Here is a 23,191-nt window from a genome sequence, read left to right as displayed (position 1 = left end):
ACGATAATTTTGCTGCTTGTACGATAATTTTCGGGTGTTGGTAGGATAATCGAGTCTTTCGGGTCTGGCAACACTGCTTTCGTGTTCGTGATGTCTCCGAAGTTGATTTTGTAAAACCTCATTTGCTGTCGGTCGTTGGCTAATGCCAAGCAATTATTTGAGTTTAATAGTAGATTCTACGATTACGCCTTGTCGCGATTGTGTCTCCAGCAGCGTCATTTCGATTTGAATCCAGGTGAAACTCTTTTTGTTTATGTTTTGATTTTCACCAAGGTTAGGCAATGTAAAGACAGCTCTTTGTAGTCAAAGTGGCATATTTCTCATGCTAATTTAGATGTACTCGTTCAATACTACTGATCTATCGTTCGATGATCAAAGTCTTTCCATCCCCGACGTGGTTCTCAGCAGTGGCATTGGAAGTGCGTGTTGACGTAAGCCTATCCCCGAGATATTCTAATCACTAGGCTGACAATTGAACCCCTAAATATCTTGTGGCCTTTTCTGTTCTTTTCTTTTCGAAGTACAAATGAATGGTCGAGTTTGAAAAATGGCTTCAATATAGGCATTGATTGCAAAATTTTGCATACCCTTCTCTCAGAACCTTTCAAAATTAAAGAGGTGTTATCTGTATCTCAGAACTGTCTATTAGTCACCCTCATGAAACTTTTGAGCACTATTTTACTTGTGTTCCTTTTACCTTTCAGATAATATTCTCTTAAAATGGCAGGAGGCACAACTCTTCAGGTATGGCATCTTAATTGTTTACTTTGTCCAGATCTGAGAGTAGTCCTTTCATTACATGCTGCATACAAATCGCATGTTTCTATCTGTTGCAGAAAGCAATTGATTTGGTGACAAAGGCGACAGAGGAAGACCGCAACAAGAATTATGAGGAGGCATTGAGGCTGTATGAGCATGGTGTTGAATATTTCCTTCATTCAATCAAGTGTTAGTTGAACTTCACTCCAGCATGTTAACATGCCTTTTTTTGCTTATCAAATTTTACTGATCAAGTTTTTGCTTTTTTTTTTTTTAGATGAAGCACAAGGGGAAAGAGCCAAAGAAAGCATCCGTTCAAAGTGCCTGCAATACCTTGACAGAGCTGAAAAGTTGAAGGAGTATCTCAAGAAAGGCAAGGATAAGAAGAAACCAGTTAAGGCTGGTGATGCAAGCTCAAAGTATGTAATCTCCATTAATATTCATTTGTTTTCAAAACTATGTGAGCATCTTATAACTATGCTTGAAATTTCAGGGATGATAAGAAAAACAGTGATAGTGACAGTGACTCTGATGATCCTGAGAAAAAGAAACTGCAGGCGAAACTTGAGGGGGCCATTGTGGTGGAGAAACCTTGCATCAAATGGACAGATGTGGCTGGTCTAGAAGGAGCCAAAGAGGCGTTGAAGGAGGCAGTCATCTTGCCCATCCGATTCCCACACCTTTTCACTGGAAAAAGAATACCCTGGAAAGGCATCTTGTTGTTTGGAGTGAGTTTATTGTCAATATTGTGTACTTGGGCTTAGGTAACAATAATAATCATATCTGATTGCATTACATATGTTTTCTTTTCTAGCCTCCTGGTACCGGCAAATCTTACCTTGCAAAAGCTGTTGCAACAGAAGCAAACAATTCCACATTCTTCTCAGTATCTTCATCTGATTTGGTGTCAAAGTGGCTTGGTGAGAGTGAGAAGCTGGTGAAAAACTTGTTTGAGTTAGCTCGAGCTCACAAACCCAGCATCATATTTATTGATGAAGTGGATTCACTATGCTCGTCACGATCAGACAATGAATCTGAATCTGCTCGCCGAATCAAAACAGAATTCCTTGTACAAATGCAAGGTATGGTTGTCATTTAAACTTAAGTATTACATCAAGCTTGTCTCTCCCATTTCTATAGTTGTAGTACTTAATTGACTAATGATTTACCAGGTGTTGGAAATGATAACGATGGCATCCTAGTCCTGGGTGCCACTAATATACCTTGGGTCCTGGACTCAGCTATTAGAAGACGATTTGAGAAAAGAATCTACATTCCCCTACCTGAGGAGCCCGCAAGAATGGTTATGTTCAAGCTTCATCTTGGAAACACTTTTAATACACTCTCTGAAGAAGATATAAAACAGTTAGCAAAGAAAAGTGAAGGGTAAGACTTCATCCTAGTATTACTTTGATCTGAGAGGAATATTCTATTTTTGCGAACATTATTTCAAGCAGTAGTTATTGTCATATGGTTTATGTTTGTTGCATTTTTAGGTACTCAGGAGCGGATATCAGCATAGTTGTGAGAGACGCCCTCATGCAGCCAGTCCGAAAAGTTCAAACAGCGACCCATTTCAGGAAAGTGAAAGGTCCGTCCCGCAAAGACCCAAGTGTCATTGTAGATGACTTACTGACACCTTGTTCACCTGGACATCCCGAAGCCATCGAGATGACATGGATGGAGGTTGATGGTGATAAGCTGTATGAACCCCCAGTTACCATGGTAAAGTTTACAAAGATACCTTCTTGAAGTATTTATGGTGTCAAATTGTTGAAACATCAATTTCTTTGTTCTCTTTCACCTCCAGAGCGATATGGAACGATCACTACAGACGTCCAAGCCCACAGTTAATGATGAAGATCTTATAAAGCTTGATAAGTTTAAGGAGGACTTTGGTCAAGAAGGGTAGGCTTAGTACCAAGACAAGCCTTGAGAGAGCAAACCGCTTGCATACAATTGGCATAAACCGTACTTTTTCTTATCTTTTGTTGGTAAAAAAGCACGTCACATTGGATTCATACAAAATCCAATTCTGACAAGTACCTTCTATCAGAATGAGTCTTTCACTTGCCTCTCTTCTATCAATGGTGGATGAGACTATTTGCATCCTGTGCTGAATGAAAGCCTGTGGGTTGGTTCTTTTATGTCTAACAGTGTACTGAGAGGTGGTATTACTTAAACCGTTCTTGTACTAATAGATATTTATTGCCCTGCACTTTAGCAGTTTATGTCCTTGCCCTGGCTGCCCTTTACAGGATTTTGTAGAAGTTTGTTTTTTTACGTTGATATTTTTAAAAATTTTGAAAGCATGAAGAAGATTGGTGTCATGATGAATGCTAAGATCCACTACCATCTTTGTTTCTTTTCTCACATCCTCATTACAGATAGCAAAATATCTACAAATTGTAATTATAGCCAGAGACTGCATACATCTCTGTGGGAAAAAATGCATTTGGTGTTTCGGTGCTCTCCTAATCAATGTCGTTTTGTTAAATTCAGAATTTTACCAAATGGAAATGAATTTTAGTCCCATTAGCATTGTGACCATCAATAGGAAGGAAGCTTTTATATTTTGAGAATGGACTCAATCAAATTTGTTGAATTTGTATATGAGCTGTCTTTATTTTCTTACTGTTACTTGTAATGATTAAGTCATTGTTGGGCTTTCTTGCTTTTAGGTTGACTCAATGTTATTATTTGTGTAATATTATTTGTAAACAGTGTAAAGTATTTTCAACATTAATTTTGTCTTTTCCGATGCCTTAAAAAAACCCTTTAAAATGACTATTTAAACTGACAACTTTCTCCGACGTCAAAATTGATTTGTGATCATAAAAAAAACAGCCTGCAGAGAGCATGAATCAGTGTAATGCCTGTTCTGAAAGAAACCGATCTCTTTAATTGATTGGTACCCATCTTTCTCAGGCCTCCGACTGGTTCCTGGACACACATATGTGATTGCTCTCTGTAGTTATTGGAAGTGCAATTGCTGATAGAAATTCTTTTGACTAATGATGGAACTGCGACTCTTGCCTCTGAAATTTTTGAGCTTCAGCTTTATTCTTTATTGTGTGTGGGTATCTGTTTCCACAAAAATTTCATGTGCTGTAGGCATAACTTGTTTTGAGGTCACCTCCTAAATCTGTTTTCTTTGATTGTCACAAGTTGAAGCACTCATTATTTTCCTTTTTAAAAAATTTGATCTTTTTTAAACTTTTTTTTTTTATGTGGCAACCCTTACTCCTTTTCTACAATTCAATGCTACTCCATATACTTCTGTAATGCTCACACTATAGGTATCCTCATCTGTGGTAAGCATGAAAAGGTTTTGAGCTGTGAAATTAGAGTTATATCTTATTTTAAAACTGTCCTACTTCAATTTCAAGTGTGGCATGAGTTATAGTTATCGTATACATGTAAATAAAAATGCCGACTATTTTACGCTGATTGCCTTGTATACTCAAATATCATTCTTAAATCAAGTTGGTACATTTGAGGTTTATCGTCACTTGTGTCGAGAAGAGAAAATGAGGTGAATATAACGGCTACATCAAGTTAAGAATCTGAACACTTTGAATCTGAACAACCTGAACAATTCACAGATTGGACCAAAGGTGAGATGTGGAGTCCTTCACAGTTCGATTGCCACAGTCCCCACCTCACCCCTGCCCGCATCTGTAAAGTGTAATGATTCTTCACTTGATTTAGCCAATATTTTAGGAAGTTGATGTGATAATCTCCTGTGGGCGCATACTGTTTCTTTTGAACTGTGTGTAATCTCCACCTATGCAGCAGGCAAGAGTAAGAAAAACAAAATGCAGTGTGTTGTCAATATAGTTTATTCTGAAAAACAACCACACACTTGTATCTCACTAACTCTGCACCAAGGCCCAATGGAATATGACAGACAACTCTTAAAAAGTGACAATAGACAAAAAATGCTCATCCATTTTAGCCTCAACTGAAAAAGCAGGATGACATCGATGACTTGAAAAAATTAACAAACACATCCAAACTTTGAGTGGAAAATAAATAGAATGAGACACAATCTGTGATGGAATAAAAAGAATTATAGAATGTTACTAAATTCATAACATATAACTATAAAAGCCACCCTTCAAATCTCAATTGTAAGTAACACAACTTTTTAGGTTCTTTTATCACACAAAACAATTGTACATCCACTTCGACAAGAATATTATGATAACATTTAGTTGCCACTCATTCAGCCAACAGTACAAAATAACCAGGCATATTCTGTCAAGGGTTTGCATTAAAAAGGTAATCTACTAGCCAGCTTCTAAAAAAGAGAGGGGTTTCTATGACAAAATAAAGTTCAAAATATAAGTTCATAGCCCCTAGAGGATAATAACACAACATATTTAAGTTAAATTCTAGTGGAGATGGAACAATATATAGAAAAAAATGTAACTTAATTGGCCTAGAATAAGAATCATACAGTTAAAAAGAGAACCATCTTACTTTGGTAATTTTAACTGATTCATTGCTTGCTATACACTGTTCCATCATCACTTAAAAAATGTAATTAAAAATTCACATAAAATAGGAGAAAAATATCACCTCAGTGCTATTCTACAGAACTCATTGCCATAGTTGTGAGTAAGTAGAACAGCACATTATCACTGTTAAAATGAATCAGTCTATAAAAATAAGAAGTTTGCTTTAAGCGACAGAGAAAACTCGGAACCATTGAAACAGCAAAGACATAGGTTTCGACTTTAATCTTTGTCAGTAAATACAGAAATGACATAGATACACAAGAATGCAAAAATTCATCACTCTCCAGAAGACATTAAAATTAACTCCAACAGGTCTTAGAATTTTTCAGTAACTCAATTATAACTGTTGGCAACTTTTCATTCAGTATCTGTAGGAGATAAACTCACCCTGATTCTGATTAGACATATTTTTTCAGAAGACTCTGGGATAATTCATGAAATTACAGTTCCTGTCCCAAAATATAAGAACTGTGAGATATAGTCTTTTCTTTGGACAGTCACAATGAATTTTTGTGTAAAATCAAACTTAATTGTACAAAAGAAAGCAGCTGCCTATTCAATGTTCCTTATAAGAACTTAAATAAAATGATGATAATAATTAGGATGCATGACAGTACACCAATAGCCATCCATTGTCTCCTATCTGTAACAGAAACAAAACATCCAGGTTTATTGCCACATAACGGCTGTGCCTTGCGAAAGTGTCAGTGCCATATATTACCATTGGTCATATGCATTATCTTTGCAACCTTCTTCATGGTCGCATCCATTTTTGCATCTGTACCCTCCATTTCATTACCAAAGTCCTCCAGCATTCTAGAAGACACAGAAAACAATTAAGAACAAAGATCTAAGCACAGTAAAATCTTTAATTGTGTTTCAGTTTAACGTACACAGCATGCTCATCAAGTTCAGATCCAATTTGCCGAGACACAGTTTTAAGGGTGCCAACACTGTCGCTGATAGCATCAAGTGTGTCATCTTGCCCAAGAATGAGACTTCGTTGCTGAGCAAGAGTATCATCTAAAAACTGTCGACTGGGACTGTCCAAATCATTTTCCAATTTGGAATACTTGGTAGAACCATGACTAGATGGAACTCGAACAGGACTACTGTCTCGAGTATCAAGAAGAGGTTGACGAGCAGTCCGGTCTCGGTCTCTGTTTTTGTTCAGATTCATCTTGTCTCTCATCACCTGCAAAAATTAAAAACCTTTGATTTCTGCACTTATTGCAAATCATTTTTAAAATTGAACTAGACACCAACCTTGACTTCCTCTCTTGCTTGTTCAATAAATAATTTCCTATTGGTGAGCTCTTTGTTGTCTATCTTAAACTTTGAAGGATTCTTCTCAACAATATGTAAAGCATTATTAAGGAAATACTAGGATAATACTGAAACATTTTTAGCTAACACTTCACAAACAAATTCTTTTTATAAAAGGTACTGTATGTATCCCAACAATGCCCTGCCTCCCACCTTACATTTGGGAACTCAAAGAAAATAAAACCCAGAGAAGAGGCTATACCCTCTCAAAATTGAGACAAAAGTCAGGGGGGGAAAAAAACTAATGACAGGGATTTATATGGAAGAAACAGGCAGCCTGAAGAGTTGGAACTGGTCTAGTCCCTCATAGGGAGCAGACCATTCAAAATGAAATCGATTGGTTTCTTCTGCATTTCACGAAAGACCTCTAATGAGAACACTGGGCGTGTGTCACTAGTTTAGACACCACATGCTAATTGAAGACCACATCATGTCTTCTCCCACAGCACAAGCTTCTTTCTCAGGCCAGAAGTTTCTGAAGAGTTTCTCAGTTTCTTAAGAGGCCAATAAAATTGATTTAACAAAGATAATTTGAGTCAATTTTTAACAAGTATATTAGAAAATGAAAGATTAACTAAGTCCCAAATCTCAATTCAAACAAAGGTAATATTTATATACAGCAGTGCATAGGAAGGATATTTTTGGTGTCTTCGAGATCATCAATATCCCACTCTATACTTCTCAGGGAATTTCGTAACTCAGTGGTGGTCCACTCCAAGTCATCTTTTGTGACATTAAGTCCTGTGTCTTTCTGCAGCTCAAGCCAACGCTGGTACAAGCCCTTGGTTTTGTTTAGAGCTTTGGACACTTCACTGAAAACCAAAACAAATTAGTGTCACAAAAACAAACAAAAATAGATAAATAGCTTTTAAGAAGAACAAAGGCAACTGATCATGGAAGACAAAACCAGTTTATAAACAAGGAATTATTTTTGAAAGAAAAGGGGTGAAAATTTGACAAACTGGACACGCCGGGAAACCGAGAACTCCCTAACTCACTCTTTAACTACGAAGAAAGGGTCTTCTAGTGTCATGTCAAATGACAGCAGACGGGTTTGCCAAACACGTCGTAGATGCACGTTCTGTCAAAGAGGAGGCGGCACACACCATCTGGACTCTAACCCCTCAACCCAGCTGATAAAAACTAGAGGCCTGCACGCATTTCCGAGACAGACTCTTTCACCAAAAAGACAAAAAGCACATTTTTTTTTCGAGCGTTTAGGCCTTTGCAATCTACAAAGCCGCCATTGCTTGCTACGACCAACCACTCACACCCCCTCACCCCGCGCCCCGCCCTCCTCACCACTTCAACACCACCCACTGCTGCACAACCACCCCCGTCATACGCTCATGTGTTCTGCTGCCCACCGCCGCTAAGTTGTGTCACACATGCAACCAAACTTCCAACATCCTCAAATAAGATCGTTATAATCGCGCATATATTACCTAGAGAGCCGTGGCCCCTGCCTGCGGGCTCTTCAGTTAGTCGGTACTGGTTTCTGGTTGTGTCACTGCAGAAGTGGGTTGTAACCTGTCAGCGGCCACTTCTGCTCCGGCCACTACGACCACTGCAACAGTGGCGGAGCGCGGCTGGCATATTGGTATTGCAGTTCGGATGGTGTGCCACGTAGAAGGCTAGCTTTGGTTTGAGATTACCGAGTATGGAAAACACTAAGACAAAAACACCGACCAGTTCAGCGGCCAAAGCAGAAGCAGAGCAGAATTCGTAAGTCAAGAGTCGAAAGAAAGATCTTTTTGTCTGTCACTAGTGATATTTCGAAAACCTACCGGTGGCGACTTGCGTCGTTTTGAAAGCAAGGTAATGAAAAATGATTCTTTCAACCAATATTTATAGTAGCACCTTTAATATCGTAATCTAGGCCACTTTATGTAAGTTATGTTTATTGTACAGGCAAAGTAGGTTATGTCCAATGTGAACTAGTAACATAAGAAAATGATCAAATCTGTTTTCCATTTCATGTTCACCATTGCGTTTCATAATTGCATTTTGCTCCTTTGTTGCAGTCTTTGGTTTCATTTGGCCATGCATCTAAAATAAATTGGTATGGAGGGAGTTGCATTTTTCACCCAAGGTGGAGCATTTACCCGACTTTGACAATTATCACTTCATGCATCTAATGTCAATGCAAACCAATGAAGCAAGGAAATGGTTATTCTCTCTTACGTTACTCATGAGCTTCATAACTTTCTTGGTAAGTTCAAAATGTATTTGATATGTGAAAGGAAGTTAGATCTTATTTGGTCCACAGTTTTTGTTTTCCCAGCGAAGGAAATCAATCCGATCTTTGAACAATGTACTTAAATTCATTGGACATCAGTTTTGAAGGGCTTGTGAATAAGAAAATAAAAGTGTATCACAGTTAAAACTTTATTTTGATATAATATGTACTGCTGCAAGATCAAGTTATCATTAGTATCACAGACAAAACTGTAATTAATATACATGTCCTTTGGGTTATTATTCCTAATAATACATAAAATACTCTGATATTAAACAAGAGTTTTGAAAAGAAACCTAAGATACATATTCAATGTGTTTCACTACTTTTGGTCTAAGATATAAAATATAAGGTAAGGTGAAGGGACTGTAGAAGCACTTTTCCATGTTACTCTTTCAACCTAAGAAATCAGAAATAAATGAATAGAAGATGTTAATCTACTGTCCTTTTCCTTTCAGAAGCAGTCACAAGTCAAGCAGGAAATGTACTCACATTTTGATCATCGAAACTGAAGAAACCAAGAGTTGAACACTTCACGACTGCTTTGTAGTGCCCTGTGTTAATATTTTCCCCGAGGTGATGGACTATGCCTGATAGCCTGTACGGAAATTTGGAATGTAACTCAAGCTGCTTAGGTATGGAAACTTCAGTAAGAACTTTATTTCCTTCATTATCAAATCTGAAACAAAATAAAGGCAGTAGTTAGCTTGTCATTATATATGTGTACAAGTGAATATTTAAGATGCATGAACATAAAACATACCTTTTTAGTTGTATGGTCAAAACTATTGGTGCTTTTTCTATTGATATAGTCTGTTTACACGTTCTTTTCTTTTTATTATTACAGGAACACATGTAATCCTCTAAAATTTCTGCTTTGAAGAGGCTGTTCACTGCTCCTTGGAGTGTTTTAAACTGTACTACCGGAACTCTCAAGTCTTGGAAATGCTGCACCGTTTCGGAATCAGATTTACATTTACTACACGTCACTGAAAAGAAGAAAACATGAAACTTGTAACAGCGAGAATACCCCTTTAAATTAAAGCTTTTAAGTTCCAAAATCGACTCTACCAGTATATTTCATATAGCCACCAAATATCTGATGCCATGCGGTGGTCTCAGCAGAGGCCTGATCCAAACTGTTTATCATAGAGGGAAGAAGAGAAATTAGTTCTGCATGTACAGACATATATCTTAAGTTCAACATAAATATGTTAAATTAATTACTCAGAGGATCTGAGGCCACGATGTTGCAGGAAGTCTATTTCAATTTTCTCGCCCAGCCGCCTGAGGAATTCGTGAGGGTCCTCTTGTTTTCCTTTCACTGCACGCCCAAATATATCTTTAAAAAAAACAGGAACGGTTTCATTTTGAGTTTTGGAAGCCAATTATGAATAGTAAAAGGGTGACTGTTTAGCAGTTGTACATATACTTACTGTCAATTTGGTCAATGAGCCCATGTGGCTCGACTGTGCTACCACTGTTTTGTAGTTGGCTTCTTATGACACATAACAGGCATAATGTGCATAGGCAATGGGGTTGAAGTTCCTCTTCAAGCATCTGCACTACAGCTGGTATATGAAATAGAACCTGTAATGTAGAAAGAAATTTTTTTTAAAGACTGACAAACATAGAATAACCACTTCACTTTTCATTTAAATCTCTTTGAATACTGTACCTGCAGAACTGAATTCAGGTAGCATGTGTTGCCACCGTTCTTCAGGCCAACACCTGTGCCTCCCGTTCCCCATATCATTGAAATTTTATCAGGGGAATACAACACTGTCTGGGGATGTGGGAGGTCAGCCCGAACGTGGTTTGGAACTAGTGACTGTTGTAGGACTGTAGTAAAAATTCAAAACAATTTTACTTTTGGTAAGGGGAATTTTTCTTTTTTACCTGACCAGTTGTGTGAAATTCCTTACCTAATCCTGATTTTTCAATCAGCTTCATGCCGTACTTGCTGCCTTGGGCTTTCGAATAGTGCCCCCCTGGTGGTCTGGCATTGAGGCTCCTCCTCTGCCACACTTCGAATGGGACGTTGGGGCAGGGAGCAATCCGCTTTGGTGAAGGAGGGACATTCTCAGCCTCAACATCATCAGGGTGCGCCCTCTTCCTATAATTTCGTTGAGGCCTGTCGGGGAAGTCCATATGCATGACGGCCCGCTCAGAGCTCTGAGCAGACCCCTTCAGGTACCTTGAGGGGCGACTGGGGTTGTCCCGTACCCAGATCTCTTTATTGCAAGTCTCCACTCAGTTGTCATGTCTGATCTGTTTGTTGTCCGATCCATCTTTTGATCTCTGCATTTTTTTTATGCTTATTTTTGTTTTGCTTTATAGCTGTGAAGAATATGAATAATGAGGAGTTGAACGAAGTCAGATCTTTTGTCAATCCATCTGCCCTAGTTGCAATGGTCTTAGAGTCTATCTGTGTTTTGTTGGGAGAAAATGCAACTAACTGGAATGCAGTCAGGACTTTTGTCAGGAGAAGGGATTTTAAGTCCATCGTCTCCAACTTAAAGACTGAGGATATTGCGTAAGCGATTTTGGCTTTTTGCAACGTTTTTAGCATGTGCTTCCTCTATTCCTTTTCTTGCTTCTAGTTCTTTATTCCAAACATTGCTTTGTATTATAAGATATCTAAAACTTCTACCTGGTTTACAAAGTTTTTCTACTGAGCTTTAACGTTAATGCTTTCTTCTGAAATCTTACAGTGATGCTGTTAGACAGAAGATGCGTGACAAGTATCTCAATAGGCCAGATTATAATTTTGAGAAAATAAGTAATGCCAGTCGGGCTTGTGGACGTCTGGTGAAGTGGGCCATTGCTCAGGTATGCTCCAAATAACACTACATTTGTCCTCTGAACTCTTTTGTCTACTTCTGAAGGGTAATAGTACTAAGACTTTTCAATGTTACAGGTTCAGTATGCAGACATGCTTCAGAAACTCAAGCCACTGCAAGACGAATTGGGTTCTCTGGAACAACAAGCATCTAAAAACGAAAATGAGGCTGAGGATTTAAAAAAACGTATTGCTCAGCTGGAGCAGAGCGTAGAATCATCCTTCAAAGAACACAAACAGCTCACCTCACAAGCGAAGGCCCTACAGACAGACTTGAAGAATGTGCAGGCCAAGGTGGACCGCTCCATTGCCCTCCTGGAATCCCTTGTCAGTGAAAGAGAGAGGTGGGAAGCAACAAGTGAAACGTTCAGGTCTCAGATGTCCACAGGAGAGACAGCAAGAGCGCCTCGCCTCGCGTTGCTGGCCGCGGCAGTGCGCGCGGTGGACGTCGTCTGGCTCATCGCTCCTTAGCATTGACCTAGCTGCCACGCCGCCGTCTCGCACGCAGAACTAGACTTAGCCTTGTGTGTTTTGTGTTACAGGACAGGCAGCCGCTGGCTGTGCTGCCCCAGCAGCCCCAGCGGCCCCAGCAGCCCCCGCCGCCGCCGCCGCCCCACCAGCCCCACCAGCCCCCGCCGCCGCCGCCGCCCCACCAGCCCCACCAGCCCCACCAGCCCCCGCCGCCGCCGCCGCCCCACCAGCCCCACCAGCCCCACCAGCCCCCGCCGCCGCCGCTGCAGCAGGAGGTGGCGCAGCTGCGGGGCTGGGTAGCCACACTCCAGGCCGAGGTGGAGGAGCTGAAGGCGCGGCAGGAAGGGGTGAGTTACTAGTGTACTAGTGTACTGTTGTGGACGGTGTCTCAGACCTATCCTGCCCAGGGTTCTCTTGGCGCTAGAAAGGTATCGCAGTGGATGTTAGGTTTGGGAAAGGCAATTGACGCAAGGAACGACGTAACACGGAGTAAAGTTACTTGTCACTATAATTCACAGTTCTCGTCGGTGGTTCAGGTTCGATACACAGTGCCCTCGGGCGGGCGAGTCGGGGTGTGCACGCGTGCTGCCGTTTTGTCTGTTTGGTGTGTCAAAAGGATGTGTAATAAATTGTCTTTCCTTTGATAGGCATTTCATGGACTTCTTGCATAATTTTGTCAAGCTGTACGCTGAAAAGCGCTCATATTTTGAAGAACAGCAACTTCGTTTGAATGTTTGTCTTAACAAAATTGCAGAGACTGTCTTACATGTTGAAGAATTGCAAAAGTCTTCAAAAGTTATATCTCAGGTACTTGCTCCTATCCTCATGAGCGCTTTTTCTCACTGTAGAAGTTAGCTTTTAATGCCTATCAATTTGTCTTGTAGGAGCTAGCAGCCAAGAATGAAGCGGCCAATGCGAAGCTCGAGCAGATGGAGAAAGATCGGCAGGAGGCTGAAAAGAAAAAGGTTGAGAGTCAAGACATCCAGGCTGATATTGAGAGGCATACTGTGGGCATTTCAGAAAAACGAGATGCTGTGAAGATGGAATTGGCACAGGTTGAACCTGCAGTCATCGATGCCAAGCAAGGTTAGTGCCAGCCATTGTAAGAAGAATTAACTGCTAGAAGGGATAACTTCTTTTGTTTCTACTTATGTGGTACAACTGTCCAGCTGTTAAATCCATAAAGAAACAGCACCTGGTGTTAATTTCCAAATCCTAAAGCTGGCGTTGGAATCTGTTTGCCTCCTGCTTTGTGAAAACACAAATGACTGGCGTGCCATTCGCTCAGTTGTAATGAGAGAGAACTTTATTAACACAATAGTTAGCTTTAATTCGGATGATCTCACATAAGAAAGATTATGAATAAGTTTGGTTTGTCTGCTTGCATGAGCTTAACTTTTTGTTTGATTTTCATACCTTTCATAAATAGATTTAGATGTTCTTAAAATTCTTGACTTTCAAATTTGCAAGCAACTTTTTTTTAAACTACAGTACAAAGTATTATTGAACCTATCAATTGAGATCTCTTTATTGCAAGTCTCCACTCAGTTGTCATGTCTGATCTGTTTGTTGTCCGATCCATCTTTTGATGTCTGCATTTTTTTTATGCTTATTTTTGTTTTGCTTTATAGCTGTGAAGAATATGAATAATGAGGAGTTGAACGAAGTCAGATCTTTTGTCAATCCATCTGCCCTAGTTGCAATGGTCTTAGAGTCTATCTGTGTTTTGTTGGGAGAAAATGCAACTAACTGGAATGCAGTCAGGACTTTTGTCAGGAGAAGGGATTTTAAGTCCATCGTCTCCAACTTAAAGACTGAGGATATTGCGTAAGCGATTTTGGCTTTTTGCAACGTTTTTAGCATGTGCTTCCTCTATTCCTTTTCTTGCTTCTAGTTCTTTATTCCAAACATTGCTTTGTATTATAAGATATCTAAAACTTCTACCTGGTTTACAAAGTTTTTCTACTGAGCTTTAACGTTAATGCTTTCTTCTGAAATCTTACAGTGATGCTGTTAGACAGAAGATGCGTGACAAGTATCTCAATAGGCCAGATTATAATTTTGAGAAAATAAGTAATGCCAGTCGGGCTTGTGGACGTCTGGTGAAGTGGGCCATTGCTCAGGTATGCTCCAAATAACACTACATTTGTCCTCTGAACTCTTTTGTCTACTTCTGAAGGGTAATAGTACTAAGACTTTTCAATGTTACAGGTTCAGTATGCAGACATGCTTCAGAAACTCAAGCCACTGCAAGACGAATTGGGTTCTCTGGAACAACAAGCATCTAAAAACGAAAATGAGGCTGAGGATTTAAAAAAACGTATTGCTCAGCTGGAGCAGAGCGTAGAATCATCCTTCAAAGAACACAAACAGCTCACCTCACAAGCGAAGGCCCTACAGACAGACTTGAAGAATGTGCAGGCCAAGGTGGACCGCTCCATTGCCCTCCTGGAATCCCTTGTCAGTGAAAGAGAGAGGTGGGAAGCAACAAGTGAAACGTTCAGGTCTCAGATGTCCACAGGAGAGACAGCAAGAGCGCCTCGCCTCGCGTTGCTGGCCGCGGCAGTGCGCGCGGTGGACGTCGTCTGGCTCATCGCTCCTTAGCATTGACCTAGCTGCCACGCCGCCGTCTCGCACGCAGAACTAGACTTAGCCTTGTGTGTTTTGTGTTACAGGACAGGCAGCCGCTGTGAACAGCCTCTTCAAAGCAGAAATTTTAGAGGATTACATGTGTTCCTGTAATAATAAAAAGAAAAGAACGTGTAAACAGACTATATCAATAGAAAAAGCACCAATAGTTTTGACCATACAACTAAAAAGGTATGTTTTATGTTCATGCATCTTAAATATTCACTTGTACACATATATAATGACAAGCTAACTACTGCCTTTATTTTGTTTCAGATTTGATAATGAAGGAAATAAAGTTCTTACTGAAGTTTCCATACCTAAGCAGCTTGAGTTACATTCCAAATTTCCGTACAGGCTATCAGGCATAGTCCATCACCTCGGGGAAAATATTAACACAGGGCACTACAAAGCAGTCGTGAAGTGTTCAACTCTTGGTTTCTTCAGTTTCGATGATCAAAATGTGAGTACATTTCCTGCTTGACTTGTGACTGCTTCTGAAAGGAAAAGGACAGTAGATTAACATCTTCTATTCATTTATTTCTGATTTCTTAGGTTGAAAGAGTAACATGGAAAAGTGCTTCTACAGTCCCTTCACCTTACCTTATATTTTATATCTTAGACCAAAAGTAGTGAAACACATTGAATATGTATCTTAGGTTTCTTTTCAAAACTCTTGTTTAATATCAGAGTATTTTATGTATTATTAGGAATAATAACCCAAAGGACATGTATATTAATTACAGTTTTGTCTGTGATACTAATGATAACTTGATCTTGCAGCAGTACATATTATATCAAAATAAAGTTTTAACTGTGATACACTTTTATTTTCTTATTCACAAGCCCTTCAAAACTGATGTCCAATGAATTTAAGTACATTGTTCAAAGATCGGATTGATTTCCTTCGCTGGGAAAACAAAAACTGTGGACCAAATAAGATCTAACTTCCTTTCACATATCAAATACATTTTGAACTTACCAAGAAAGTTATGAAGCTCATGAGTAACGTAAGAGAGAATAACCATTTCCTTGCTTCATTGGTTTGCATTGACATTAGATGCATGAAGTGATAATTGTCAAAGTCGGGTAAATGCTCCACCTTGGGTGAAAAATGCAACTCCCTCCATACCAATTTATTTTAGATGCATGGCCAAATGAAACCAAAGACTGCAACAAAGGAGCAAAATGCAATTATGAAACGCAATGGTGAACATGAAATGGAAAACAGATTTGATCATTTTCTTATGTTACTAGTTCACATTGGACATAACCTACTTTGCCTGTACAATAAACATAACTTACATAAAGTGGCCTAGATTACGATATTAAAGGTGCTACTATAAATATTGGTTGAAAGAATCATTTTTCATTACCTTGCTTTCAAAACGACGCAAGTCGCCACCGGTAGGTTTTCGAAATATCACTAGTGACAGACAAAAAGATCTTTCTTTCGACTCTTGACTTACGAATTCTGCTCTGCTTCTGCTTTGGCCGCTGAACTGGTCGGTGTTTTTGTCTTAGTGTTTTCCATACTCGGTAATCTCAAACCAAAGCTAGCCTTCTACGTGGCACACCATCCGAACTGCAATACCAATATGCCAGCCGCGCTCCGCCACTGTTGCAGTGGTCGTAGTGGCCGGAGCAGAAGTGGCCGCTGACAGGTTACAACTGCAGAAGTGATGTGTTTATTTCTCGCAAGCAGACGACGGAAATGGCTGCAACCAGTTTAGATGATGAGAAATTCGTCCGAGATAAAACGAATGCGAATGTGAATAGAGACAGTGCTCCAGCTTGTGGTTTTTGTGTTGATTGTTGTGCACACACATTTATCAACTTAAAGAAAAACTTCAGCATTGGGAGGTAAATATTAAACTTGTCGAAATGCTTTAATGTTTGTCCTGTCCAAAATTTTTCCACTCTCGGCTGACAGTAATTTTGTTTCATTTAAATCTCACACAACTTTTTTTTTTAAATGAAGATTTGTGGTGTGATTGTTTTTATTTTTTTTATGCTTATTTGTCTTATTTTGGGAACATAGAATTTGCTCATTGCCTTCTTCGACCTGTTGCCTAATCTTAATGGTTCGTTTAAGTGCATGTCAACCTTGTGCTGTCATAGCGTTTCACATTTAGGGGTTAACTTGTTTCAGGATCTCTCTGCACTTCACAATGGAAGCAACCTCCATCCCCGATAAAATTTTTAAATTTGAATCTTTCGTCAACGATGTTTTGAAAGAAGACTTAAAAAGACTTGAAAATCGCCTTACTGAAGTCAACAGTGAAATAGCTGAATACGTTGAGTTGAAGAATATGATACACACCATTGAAGAGGCAGATGTTGGACCAGATGGGTTTAAAACAAAAGTTGATATAGGTTGCAATTTTTATATGCAAGCCAACGTTCCAGATCCTTCCAAATTGTTTGTAGACATAGGTTTAGGTAACTATGTCGAACTTCAGTCAGGCGAAGCTCTTAAATTTTGTGAAATGAGGATAGAATTACTGTCAAAAAAGGGCAAACTTATTCAATCTGAATGTGCTAAAACCAAGGGTCACATAAAACTAGTTTTACATGGTATTAGTGAATTAAGTAAATTTCCTCAGGTGCTTACCAAATAAAAATATGGTAACATCATTTGTGTCTTCATTAATTCTCCAATCAGTGAAAGCATGAAAGAATTAGGGTAAAATGTGTTCATTCTACAATCATTGATAAAATTGGAACAAACAGGGTAAGCTTAATTAAGCTTTATTTAAAGAATATATGAATTACACTCTGCAACTCAAACCATCCTTATATTCAAGAAAATATTTAAAAAAAAAAAACATACAAAATTGTGAAAGTATAATAACTGATAGTATTCACATAGCTTCTTTTCAAGCTGATCAAGCCACTACGGGCACATCAAATTAAACCAGGCAAGAAAATGTTTTTGGACCCACAGAGTTGGCTCATTCATCGTTTTTCCAGATGGGGTGCCACCCAAAAATTACTGTATCTTTCTTAAACTCATGATCACAGAGATTTGCGTCTCAAATTGAGTATCTAGTTAATTCATACATAGTCCAATAATTTGAAGCTTTAAAACATTCTCTGGACTCTACATGAACAGTTTTAAAAAAGACTTGATTTAAATGATGGGCCACAAAACACCTAAACACAATGAGTCAATAATCATGATTTACAGGAAAAAAAAAACTTTCTATGTGCAGTTCAAGACAATGAAATAAATTTTAAATTGCAACAGTGTTTCCTGATGAAACGTGAGCATTTTCTTCATTAGCATCATTTGATTGCTTATCATCCTTTGAATCTGTACCTTGATCTTCACTTCTATCTTCTCTGGTGGACTCTTTTGGCGGTTCAGTGACATCCTGTAGAGAAACAAATTTAAGAAGTCAATATTGTCTTTGTTAAGGTTTGAAGTTGGAGGTAGGTTCCACCTAGTTGTACCCGGCTAGAACTAGGTGCAACCTGACACACCGATCCCTACCAGTTTTAAACGACTTGCATTAGGGTAGAAGTAGTGGAGCCCATGCATTTTCCTGCACTCACACTCAGGTGTGGGTGCAAGTGACAGCAAGTGTTTCAAAGGAGTGCCAGGGCCGCTATTGTTGAGAGGTGGTGGGGCAACGCGGGAAAATCGGGCACAGGGGCAGCGCACACATTTTTTTGGCAAAGGCCATATAAATTTTCTGACTAAATTTTATAAAATTAAATGGCGGACAAACTTCAAGACAGAGAAAAATTCAACGCTGAGGTATAGCAGGTGCTGGCGGCCGTCGACTTTCTGTACCACAAAAGCCAGCCAGTCGCCAAGAAAAAAAAATAAACCTAAAAAACCAGATAACTAGGAAGTATCTACACCTTGGGACATTTCACCTACTTCCATTCAAATGACTTTCAACCTGGTGCATCAGGTTGCACCTAGTTCTACCCAGGTACAACAAGGTGGAACCTACCTCCCACTTCTAACCTTGACTTATTTAAATCTAATCAAATACAAGCCGCAAGAAAAAAAAATTAACACACCATTGATGAATCATCATCTGTTGCAACTTTTCTGCGCTTCCAGTTCCCCTCATCTTCTTCCTCCTCTTCCTCTTCCTCTTCTGGTTCAGGCACATCTTGTTTATCATCCTCTTTTTGACTTGTCACATCGGATTTGTCATCTTCTTCTGCCTTCACCAAGTCTGGTTTTGCCTTCAATTTATCATCATCTTCCTTCACCTTCAGAAAACAGAGAGTAAACCCAATTGGCATCAGGGAAAAGAGACCTTGCTACAGCTCAAGAAGCAACTTTATTTATGTGATTAGTACCTTGGTTTTGGTGGATGGTGATGATGGCTTTGGAGACTCAACTACAAAAATAGGCTGAACAAAAAGAAGAAGAACTTGAGTACAATGAATTGATATTTACCAAAGAATAAACTCGCAGCATAATTCACCCAAATTTTCATACCTGAGATTTGATATGATTTATATATTTGTCATAATGGAATTGAGATCTGCAGTGCGTTTTAGCATCGCAGCTGCTGCTTAAAAATCTATTGCAGCATTTGCATAAAAAGCCGGTTTTTTCCATCAACATCTCCATTCCTAGATAAAATAGAAGTTTTTTCTGAGTGTCAGTGCATGTTCACAATATGACAGATTGACAGAAGAAATGAAGAAATCTCACCTATTTCTTTTTGACTGTCATAATCTGGTAATTTTTCTTCTTCCGGTTCAATTGGTTTAGGCGACACTGGAGCAGAACTTCTCTTTTCTTTCTTTAAAATACCTTTCAGAGGAGGGAATGTCTCAATATTACTAGGAGCCTTCTTCATTTCCGCTTCGGGCCTCGCAATTGTCTTACTGTTAGTACACACGTCTCCACATTTGTTCTGGAAAATGTTAAATATTTGTTACTAGACAGACTACAACAATAAACATTTCACACGATCACTAAAGTAATTTTAAGTACCTTCAAGTGACCTGGAGTCAGCATATGGTTATCATAATCCAGTCGTGTGGGAAATTCCTTATCACAAATTTTGCATCTTGGATGTAAAAATAGTTTTAATTCCTGAAGCACAAAAAGAACAAAGAATAAGAGCAGTCACAAGGCTTAGGTATAACACTCATTTCCAGTATGAGCTTACCACATGCTTTGGACCCTTGCGGTGTTGAGCAATGTTACCGCTGAAGTGCAGATTGCACATTGCACAGTATTCATTATTAGTTTGAGAAAATTTGCCCAGACTTCTATTTTGCCTCAATGAAATTTGGCGCTGTTGTTCCTCAATCTGTAAACACACAGGAAAAGTATCTATAAGTTACCATGGGACAGTTTTGTAGGTTTTGAACAACAGTGCAACAACTTACCTTCATTTGTTGACGCAACTTTTCAGCATGTGCCTTGTACTGCTCCTCCTGATGGTCCATCATGGACAGGTGGTCTGTGCTTTTGATGTGGTTTACAAAAGACTGCATCAAAAAAAGAAAAAAAAATTGGGTTAACTCCAACAAATGGCCCCATGAAAGTAAAGAAAAAATAAATACGTATGCATTCATAAATGAAGTACTTACAACAGAATCTTTTAAATCCTTTAAACAAACATGACATGTGAGTAGGTCACTTGGAATATCTGCAAACTCTGCTTTCATCTTTTCACTTTCCTGTTTGTTACTTGATTTTTTGTTTTTATCATCAATTACTTCCTTACTAGAATGGACAGTCTTCCTGGGTAGGGGAATGAGGAGAAAATGCAAGTTAAAGCAATGGAATGGTGCCATGTTTCTATTATACTACTGTTAGTTCATGATATTATAGAAGTCCTGTATTCTGACTGACACAAACTTTCAGTGAAATGACAACCGAAAGAGACAAAACTGAAACAAATACCTAATCCAAACTTTGGCAAGGCAATGTGTCTTGGTGTTGTATGTGCGACAGGGAGTATGAAGACACTGAGAAAAACCACTGCAAGAGAAAACTGTTTAGCAAACAAACTCACCTGCTGCTGTCTCCTTTCTCCTCCTTGGTGTTCCTAGCATGTGGCACAACACTCTTGGGACTAAACCCTGGGCCTCGGACAGCTCTACGTGGTGAAACATTGGAAGTTTTGCGATCATCACTGTTTTGTCCCGGTCTCTGAATTCGACCTCCCATCTACAATGCCACAATAGGCAAAATAAGGAATTGATTAGAACCAACAGCATTACCGGGACAGTGGAAACATGTTTTCTTAAGAAGAACCTCGAAGACATTGGAGTGTCTGTTAGTGTTAGGCAATTGAAAAATATGGTTGACTGAAGAAAGGTCAATGTCAAGAATATTTTGACAAGTTCTGCCACAGATATGAAGATGCAGCAGGTAAAGAAAATTTGAAGTGTTGAGGACGAAATGAGGCTTCCAAAAGCACAAGACAGCAATATACGTGACTAACATGTCTGGAGCGTCAAGTATACCCGTGTGCAAGTGTGAATTGCAACTGAGTGGCGAGTGCATGCACGAAGACAGGCAAGACTCGGGGGCATTTTTTGTCTTTCAATAATTTAGTCAAAAATGGGTGTAAATGAGAAATAATCACTGATAAGTCAGATGCAAGATCAGTGTCTCTGTACAATTGCCACCAACCTTGTTATATGGTTCTGATCTTCTAGAGGGAACACTGGAACGAGTGCCTCGATTAGAAGCATTATTGTCAGGACTAGAACCCTGCGATCTGTAACCTCGGTAGCTCTGGTTAAACGGATTCATGACTGGTGGAGTAAGAGGCAGGAGTCCATTGCAATTTGGACTTGCACCAAGTAAAGATGGCAACTGTAACGAAGAAGATTTTGATTTGAAACACATACCACAACAGGAATTGACACACACACACTGTAGAAAGCATCTGCATTACTTGGTTTGTCTGTTGATTATGCCTATTATTCAGAGCATTGTTGCCAGCAGCGAGTGGAATATTTGGCGTAGATGGGGGGGTCTGCAGAAGACCCGTCATGGCAGGGAGGTTGGGTGTAGGCAAAAGGCCTCCTGAGGGACGATAGGAGCCTAGATTATTCGAGTTGTTGTTGCCAATGTTACTGCCCATGTTCATGTTGTTACCCATGCCCATGCTGTTCCTGCTGTTGCCCATATTATTCATGTTGTTGCCCATGTCATTCATGTTGTTGCCCATGTTATTCATGTTGTTACCCATGCCCATGATGTTGCCCATACCCATGTTGTTGCCCATGCCAATGTTGTTCATGTTGTTGCCCATGCCCATGTTGTTCATGTTGTTGCCCATGCCCATGTTGTTCATGTTGTTGCCCATGCCCATGTTGTTCATGTTGTTGCCCATGCCCATGTTGTTCATGTTGTTGCCCATGCCCATGTTGTTCATGTTGTTGCCCATGCCCATGTTCATGTTGTTGCCCATGTTCATGTTGCTGCTCATGTTCATGCCTATGTTGCCGCTGGTGTTGCCAGGTGATACATCCCACGGAGACGGTCTTTGAGGCATGTTATGCCGCCCTCCTCTTCGCATGTTGGACATTTCAACAAAGCTGCAAGAAAAGAAAACAATGGAGTTAGATGGTTAAAGCACTCAAACACGAAAAAGAAATGAACAATTCACACAAAAGTAGAGAAGAAAAATACAACTTTGACAAATAATAAAATGTTTATTTTATTTTAAGTCCAACAAAGACTGAGGTCGCCATGTAAACATAACCAAACATGAATCTCGATTCCTAACATACGAAGATAGGACACTCGAAATATGATATACCACGGCAAAGACGAAATGATATTAGAATGGCTTTCAGTCGTCCAAAATTGAAGGAAAATAAACACAAGTGACCCTGACGAACGGTTAGTAACGGAAGTGGGACACCGCGCACGTAATAGCTCAGTAGGTAAGGTGTACCAGGGCTCCTATTATAATTCTGTTATCCTCAACCGGCGAGTGGACAAGGACCTATTCAGATACATTCACCTTACTCGAAGATGAGGAAAGCGGATAAAACTTCCTCAAGAAACTCACCACCACGCAGCGCGCGTTCTCGGCTTCGGCTTCACGGCTTCTTATATACATCAATGTCGATGTGAATGGGGGGGGGGGGGAAATCTAGGGTATGGTATGGTGGCCTTCGCCTCAACAGCATGTTGGCCAGGGTATTTCGATGTGAATGTGAATGTTTATCGCACGCCAATCTAAATCAAGTTAGTGTCTGTTTTTTTTTTGTGACTTATTAATCCTTGAAAGCTTTTCCCTGGACCTCTTTACGACAGTAAAATTTGATTTATAAATTACTCTAGGAATTGATGTACAAATTCAACCATTTGCCAAAATTACCTTTTTCAAATAGGGTAAAGGGAAGGATCGAAATGAATCACGTCTCTGTCCATTGGCTGCCATTGGCTGTTCA

General features: G+C 39.5%; 7 protein-coding genes and 1 long non-coding RNA gene across 15 annotated transcripts; 4 read left to right on the top strand and 4 right to left on the bottom strand.

Moving 5' to 3' along the window:
• The first annotated feature begins 57 nt into the window (after nucleotides 1-57).
• LOC117640142 (vacuolar protein sorting-associated protein 4B) lies at nucleotides 58-4,209 on the top strand. 2 transcript variants are annotated; one of them, XM_034376408.1, is made up of 9 exons: nucleotides 58-235; nucleotides 705-744; nucleotides 837-948; nucleotides 1,037-1,178; nucleotides 1,253-1,487; nucleotides 1,574-1,841; nucleotides 1,932-2,145; nucleotides 2,256-2,484; nucleotides 2,570-4,209. In XM_034376408.1, exons 2-9 carry the CDS (start codon nucleotides 721-723, stop codon nucleotides 2,669-2,671), a joined length of 1,326 nt encoding a protein of 441 aa, XP_034232299.1. In that variant the 5' UTR covers nucleotides 58-235; nucleotides 705-720; the 3' UTR covers nucleotides 2,672-4,209. The 2 variants fall into 2 exon arrangements, with proteins under 2 accessions (XP_034232299.1, XP_034232300.1); XM_034376409.1 differs by lacking the exon at nucleotides 58-235 and adding an exon at nucleotides 303-419.
• A 371-nt stretch (nucleotides 4,210-4,580) lies between these two features.
• Nucleotides 4,581-7,887, bottom strand: LOC117640145 (syntaxin-6). The gene is made up of 6 exons (XM_034376417.1): nucleotides 7,607-7,887; nucleotides 7,248-7,420; nucleotides 6,549-6,643; nucleotides 6,176-6,477; nucleotides 6,004-6,098; nucleotides 4,581-5,925 (listed from the first exon to the last, which is right to left on the bottom strand). The coding sequence occupies exons 1-6, from the start codon at nucleotides 7,639-7,641 to the stop codon at nucleotides 5,849-5,851; spliced, it is 777 nt and encodes a 258-aa protein (XP_034232308.1). The 5' UTR covers nucleotides 7,642-7,887; the 3' UTR covers nucleotides 4,581-5,848.
• Nucleotides 7,888-8,113: 226 nt separating this feature from the next.
• LOC117640146 (dynein heavy chain, cytoplasmic-like) lies at nucleotides 8,114-14,908 on the top strand. 3 transcript variants are annotated; one of them, XR_004587400.1, is made up of 7 exons: nucleotides 8,114-8,426; nucleotides 8,633-8,820; nucleotides 9,306-9,482; nucleotides 9,695-10,722; nucleotides 10,795-11,040; nucleotides 11,562-11,679; nucleotides 11,768-11,790. XR_004587400.1 is itself a non-coding variant. In XM_034376418.1 (5 exons), exons 2-4 carry the CDS (start codon nucleotides 11,199-11,201, stop codon nucleotides 12,158-12,160), a joined length of 696 nt encoding a protein of 231 aa, XP_034232309.1. In that variant the 5' UTR covers nucleotides 10,899-11,040; nucleotides 11,188-11,198; the 3' UTR covers nucleotides 12,161-12,236; nucleotides 14,841-14,908. The 3 variants fall into 3 exon arrangements, 1 of the variants encoding a protein (XP_034232309.1); XR_004587399.1 differs by having other exon boundaries at nucleotides 8,115-8,426; nucleotides 11,562-11,910; XM_034376418.1 differs by lacking the exons at nucleotides 8,114-8,426; nucleotides 8,633-8,820; nucleotides 9,306-9,482; nucleotides 9,695-10,722 and adding exons at nucleotides 11,188-11,383; nucleotides 14,841-14,908 and having other exon boundaries at nucleotides 10,899-11,040; nucleotides 11,768-12,236.
• LOC117640143 (ubiquitin carboxyl-terminal hydrolase 36-like) lies at nucleotides 8,979-12,073 on the bottom strand. 3 transcript variants are annotated; one of them, XM_034376411.1, is made up of 9 exons: nucleotides 11,935-12,073; nucleotides 10,773-11,187; nucleotides 10,526-10,689; nucleotides 10,284-10,437; nucleotides 10,075-10,189; nucleotides 9,919-9,986; nucleotides 9,611-9,836; nucleotides 9,340-9,526; nucleotides 8,979-9,247 (listed from the first exon to the last, which is right to left on the bottom strand). In XM_034376411.1, exons 2-9 carry the CDS (start codon nucleotides 11,002-11,004, stop codon nucleotides 9,170-9,172), a joined length of 1,224 nt encoding a protein of 407 aa, XP_034232302.1. In that variant the 5' UTR covers nucleotides 11,005-11,187; nucleotides 11,935-12,073; the 3' UTR covers nucleotides 8,979-9,169. The 3 variants fall into 3 exon arrangements, with proteins under 3 accessions (XP_034232302.1, XP_034232304.1, XP_034232303.1); XM_034376413.1 differs by having other exon boundaries at nucleotides 10,773-10,981; nucleotides 11,935-12,072; XM_034376412.1 differs by lacking the exon at nucleotides 11,935-12,073 and having other exon boundaries at nucleotides 10,773-11,189.
• LOC117640144 (dynein heavy chain, cytoplasmic-like) lies at nucleotides 12,384-15,283 on the top strand. 3 transcript variants are annotated; one of them, XM_034376416.1, is made up of 7 exons: nucleotides 12,514-12,967; nucleotides 13,045-13,246; nucleotides 13,792-13,987; nucleotides 14,166-14,283; nucleotides 14,372-14,637; nucleotides 14,836-14,980; nucleotides 15,065-15,283. In XM_034376416.1, the coding sequence occupies exons 1-6, from the start codon at nucleotides 12,815-12,817 to the stop codon at nucleotides 14,900-14,902; spliced, it is 1,002 nt and encodes a 333-aa protein (XP_034232307.1). In that variant the 5' UTR covers nucleotides 12,514-12,814; the 3' UTR covers nucleotides 14,903-14,980; nucleotides 15,065-15,283. The 3 variants fall into 3 exon arrangements, with proteins under 3 accessions (XP_034232305.1, XP_034232307.1, XP_034232306.1); XM_034376414.1 differs by lacking the exon at nucleotides 15,065-15,283 and adding an exon at nucleotides 12,384-12,507 and having other exon boundaries at nucleotides 12,808-12,967; nucleotides 14,372-14,974; XM_034376415.1 differs by lacking the exon at nucleotides 15,065-15,283 and having other exon boundaries at nucleotides 12,514-12,696; nucleotides 12,808-12,967; nucleotides 14,372-14,974.
• On the bottom strand, nucleotides 14,755-16,320 carry LOC117640149. The gene is made up of 4 exons (XR_004587401.1): nucleotides 16,165-16,320; nucleotides 15,771-15,958; nucleotides 15,109-15,285; nucleotides 14,755-14,896 (listed from the first exon to the last, which is right to left on the bottom strand). It is a non-coding gene; the product is annotated as an uncharacterized LOC117640149 (long non-coding RNA).
• Nucleotides 16,321-16,407: 87 nt separating this feature from the next.
• On the top strand, nucleotides 16,408-17,425 carry LOC117640147 (protein UXT homolog). The gene is made up of 2 exons (XM_034376420.1): nucleotides 16,408-16,651; nucleotides 16,941-17,425. The coding sequence occupies exons 1-2, from the start codon at nucleotides 16,503-16,505 to the stop codon at nucleotides 17,407-17,409; spliced, it is 618 nt and encodes a 205-aa protein (XP_034232311.1). The 5' UTR covers nucleotides 16,408-16,502; the 3' UTR covers nucleotides 17,410-17,425.
• A 101-nt stretch (nucleotides 17,426-17,526) lies between these two features.
• On the bottom strand, nucleotides 17,527-22,788 carry LOC117640139 (zinc finger protein on ecdysone puffs). The gene is made up of 13 exons (XM_034376403.1): nucleotides 22,759-22,788; nucleotides 21,682-22,327; nucleotides 21,414-21,599; nucleotides 20,791-20,945; nucleotides 20,363-20,516; nucleotides 20,159-20,260; nucleotides 19,936-20,079; nucleotides 19,758-19,859; nucleotides 19,473-19,677; nucleotides 19,254-19,390; nucleotides 19,112-19,165; nucleotides 18,824-19,021; nucleotides 17,527-18,165 (listed from the first exon to the last, which is right to left on the bottom strand). Exons 2-13 carry the CDS (start codon nucleotides 22,315-22,317, stop codon nucleotides 18,025-18,027), a joined length of 2,214 nt encoding a protein of 737 aa, XP_034232294.1. The 5' UTR covers nucleotides 22,318-22,327; nucleotides 22,759-22,788; the 3' UTR covers nucleotides 17,527-18,024.
• Nucleotides 22,789-23,191: the final 403 nt, after the last annotated feature.

The sequence above is a fragment of the Thrips palmi genome, unplaced genomic scaffold (assembly GCF_012932325.1).
Source record: "Thrips palmi isolate BJ-2018 unplaced genomic scaffold, TpBJ-2018v1 HiC_scaffold_12, whole genome shotgun sequence".
NCBI classification, from domain to species: Eukaryota; Metazoa; Arthropoda; class Insecta; order Thysanoptera; family Thripidae; genus Thrips; species Thrips palmi.
The sequence above is the reverse complement of the archived record's forward strand: the minus strand, read 5'-3'. Positions and strand labels throughout refer to the sequence as shown.

What these genes read in the sequence shown, in the direction of transcription:
- LOC117640142 (XM_034376408.1), top strand. Translation starts at nt 721, where the DNA reads ATGGCAGGAGGCACAACTCTTCAG. An exon ending in CAGGAGGCACAACTCTTCAG is followed by an intron (nt 745 to 836) that starts GTATGGCATCTT and finishes TATCTGTTGCAG; the next exon opens with AAAGCAATTGATTTGGTGAC. An exon ending in TTTCCTTCATTCAATCAAGT is followed by an intron (nt 949 to 1,036) that starts GTTAGTTGAACT and finishes TTTTTTTTTTAG; the next exon opens with ATGAAGCACAAGGGGAAAGA.
- LOC117640143 (XM_034376411.1), bottom strand. Translation starts at nt 11,004, where the DNA reads ATGCATATGGACTTCCCCGACAGGCCTCAACGAAATTATAGGAAGAGG. An exon ending in CGTGGCCTCAGATCCTCTGA is followed by an intron (nt 9,987 to 10,074) that starts GTAATTAATTTA and finishes TATGATAAACAG; the next exon opens with TTTGGATCAGGCCTCTGCTG. An exon ending in TCAGTTTCGATGATCAAAAT is followed by an intron (nt 9,248 to 9,339) that starts GTGAGTACATTT and finishes CTGATTTCTTAG; the next exon opens with GTTGAAAGAGTAACATGGAA.
- LOC117640139 (XM_034376403.1), bottom strand. Translation starts at nt 22,317, where the DNA reads ATGTCCAACATGCGAAGAGGAGGGCGGCATAACATGCCTCAAAGACCG. An exon ending in ATAATCAACAGACAAACCAA is followed by an intron (nt 21,600 to 21,681) that starts GTAATGCAGATG and finishes TCTTCGTTACAG; the next exon opens with TTGCCATCTTTACTTGGTGC. An exon ending in GATCAGAACCATATAACAAG is followed by an intron (nt 20,946 to 21,413) that starts GTTGGTGGCAAT and finishes GTGGCATTGTAG; the next exon opens with ATGGGAGGTCGAATTCAGAG.
- LOC117640147 (XM_034376420.1), top strand. Translation starts at nt 16,503, where the DNA reads ATGGCTGCAACCAGTTTAGATGATGAGAAATTCGTCCGAGATAAAACG. An exon ending in AAAAACTTCAGCATTGGGAG is followed by an intron (nt 16,652 to 16,940) that starts GTAAATATTAAA and finishes AACTTGTTTCAG; the next exon opens with GATCTCTCTGCACTTCACAA.
- LOC117640144 (XM_034376414.1), top strand. Translation starts at nt 12,815, where the DNA reads ATGGACTTCTTGCATAATTTTGTCAAGCTGTACGCTGAAAAGCGCTCA. An exon ending in AGTCATCGATGCCAAGCAAG is followed by an intron (nt 13,247 to 13,791) that starts GTTAGTGCCAGC and finishes TTTGCTTTATAG; the next exon opens with CTGTGAAGAATATGAATAAT. An exon ending in TTAAAGACTGAGGATATTGC is followed by an intron (nt 13,988 to 14,165) that starts GTAAGCGATTTT and finishes GAAATCTTACAG; the next exon opens with TGATGCTGTTAGACAGAAGA.
- LOC117640146 (XM_034376418.1), top strand. Translation starts at nt 11,199, where the DNA reads ATGAATAATGAGGAGTTGAACGAAGTCAGATCTTTTGTCAATCCATCT. An exon ending in TTAAAGACTGAGGATATTGC is followed by an intron (nt 11,384 to 11,561) that starts GTAAGCGATTTT and finishes GAAATCTTACAG; the next exon opens with TGATGCTGTTAGACAGAAGA. An exon ending in TGAAGTGGGCCATTGCTCAG is followed by an intron (nt 11,680 to 11,767) that starts GTATGCTCCAAA and finishes TCAATGTTACAG; the next exon opens with GTTCAGTATGCAGACATGCT.
- LOC117640145 (XM_034376417.1), bottom strand. Translation starts at nt 7,641, where the DNA reads ATGACACTAGAAGACCCTTTCTTCGTAGTTAAAGA. An exon ending in TGATCTCGAAGACACCAAAA is followed by an intron (nt 6,644 to 7,247) that starts ATATCCTTCCTA and finishes ATAATGCTTTAC; the next exon opens with ATATTGTTGAGAAGAATCCT. An exon ending in GAACTTGATGAGCATGCTGT is followed by an intron (nt 6,099 to 6,175) that starts GTACGTTAAACT and finishes TGTGTCTTCTAG; the next exon opens with AATGCTGGAGGACTTTGGTA.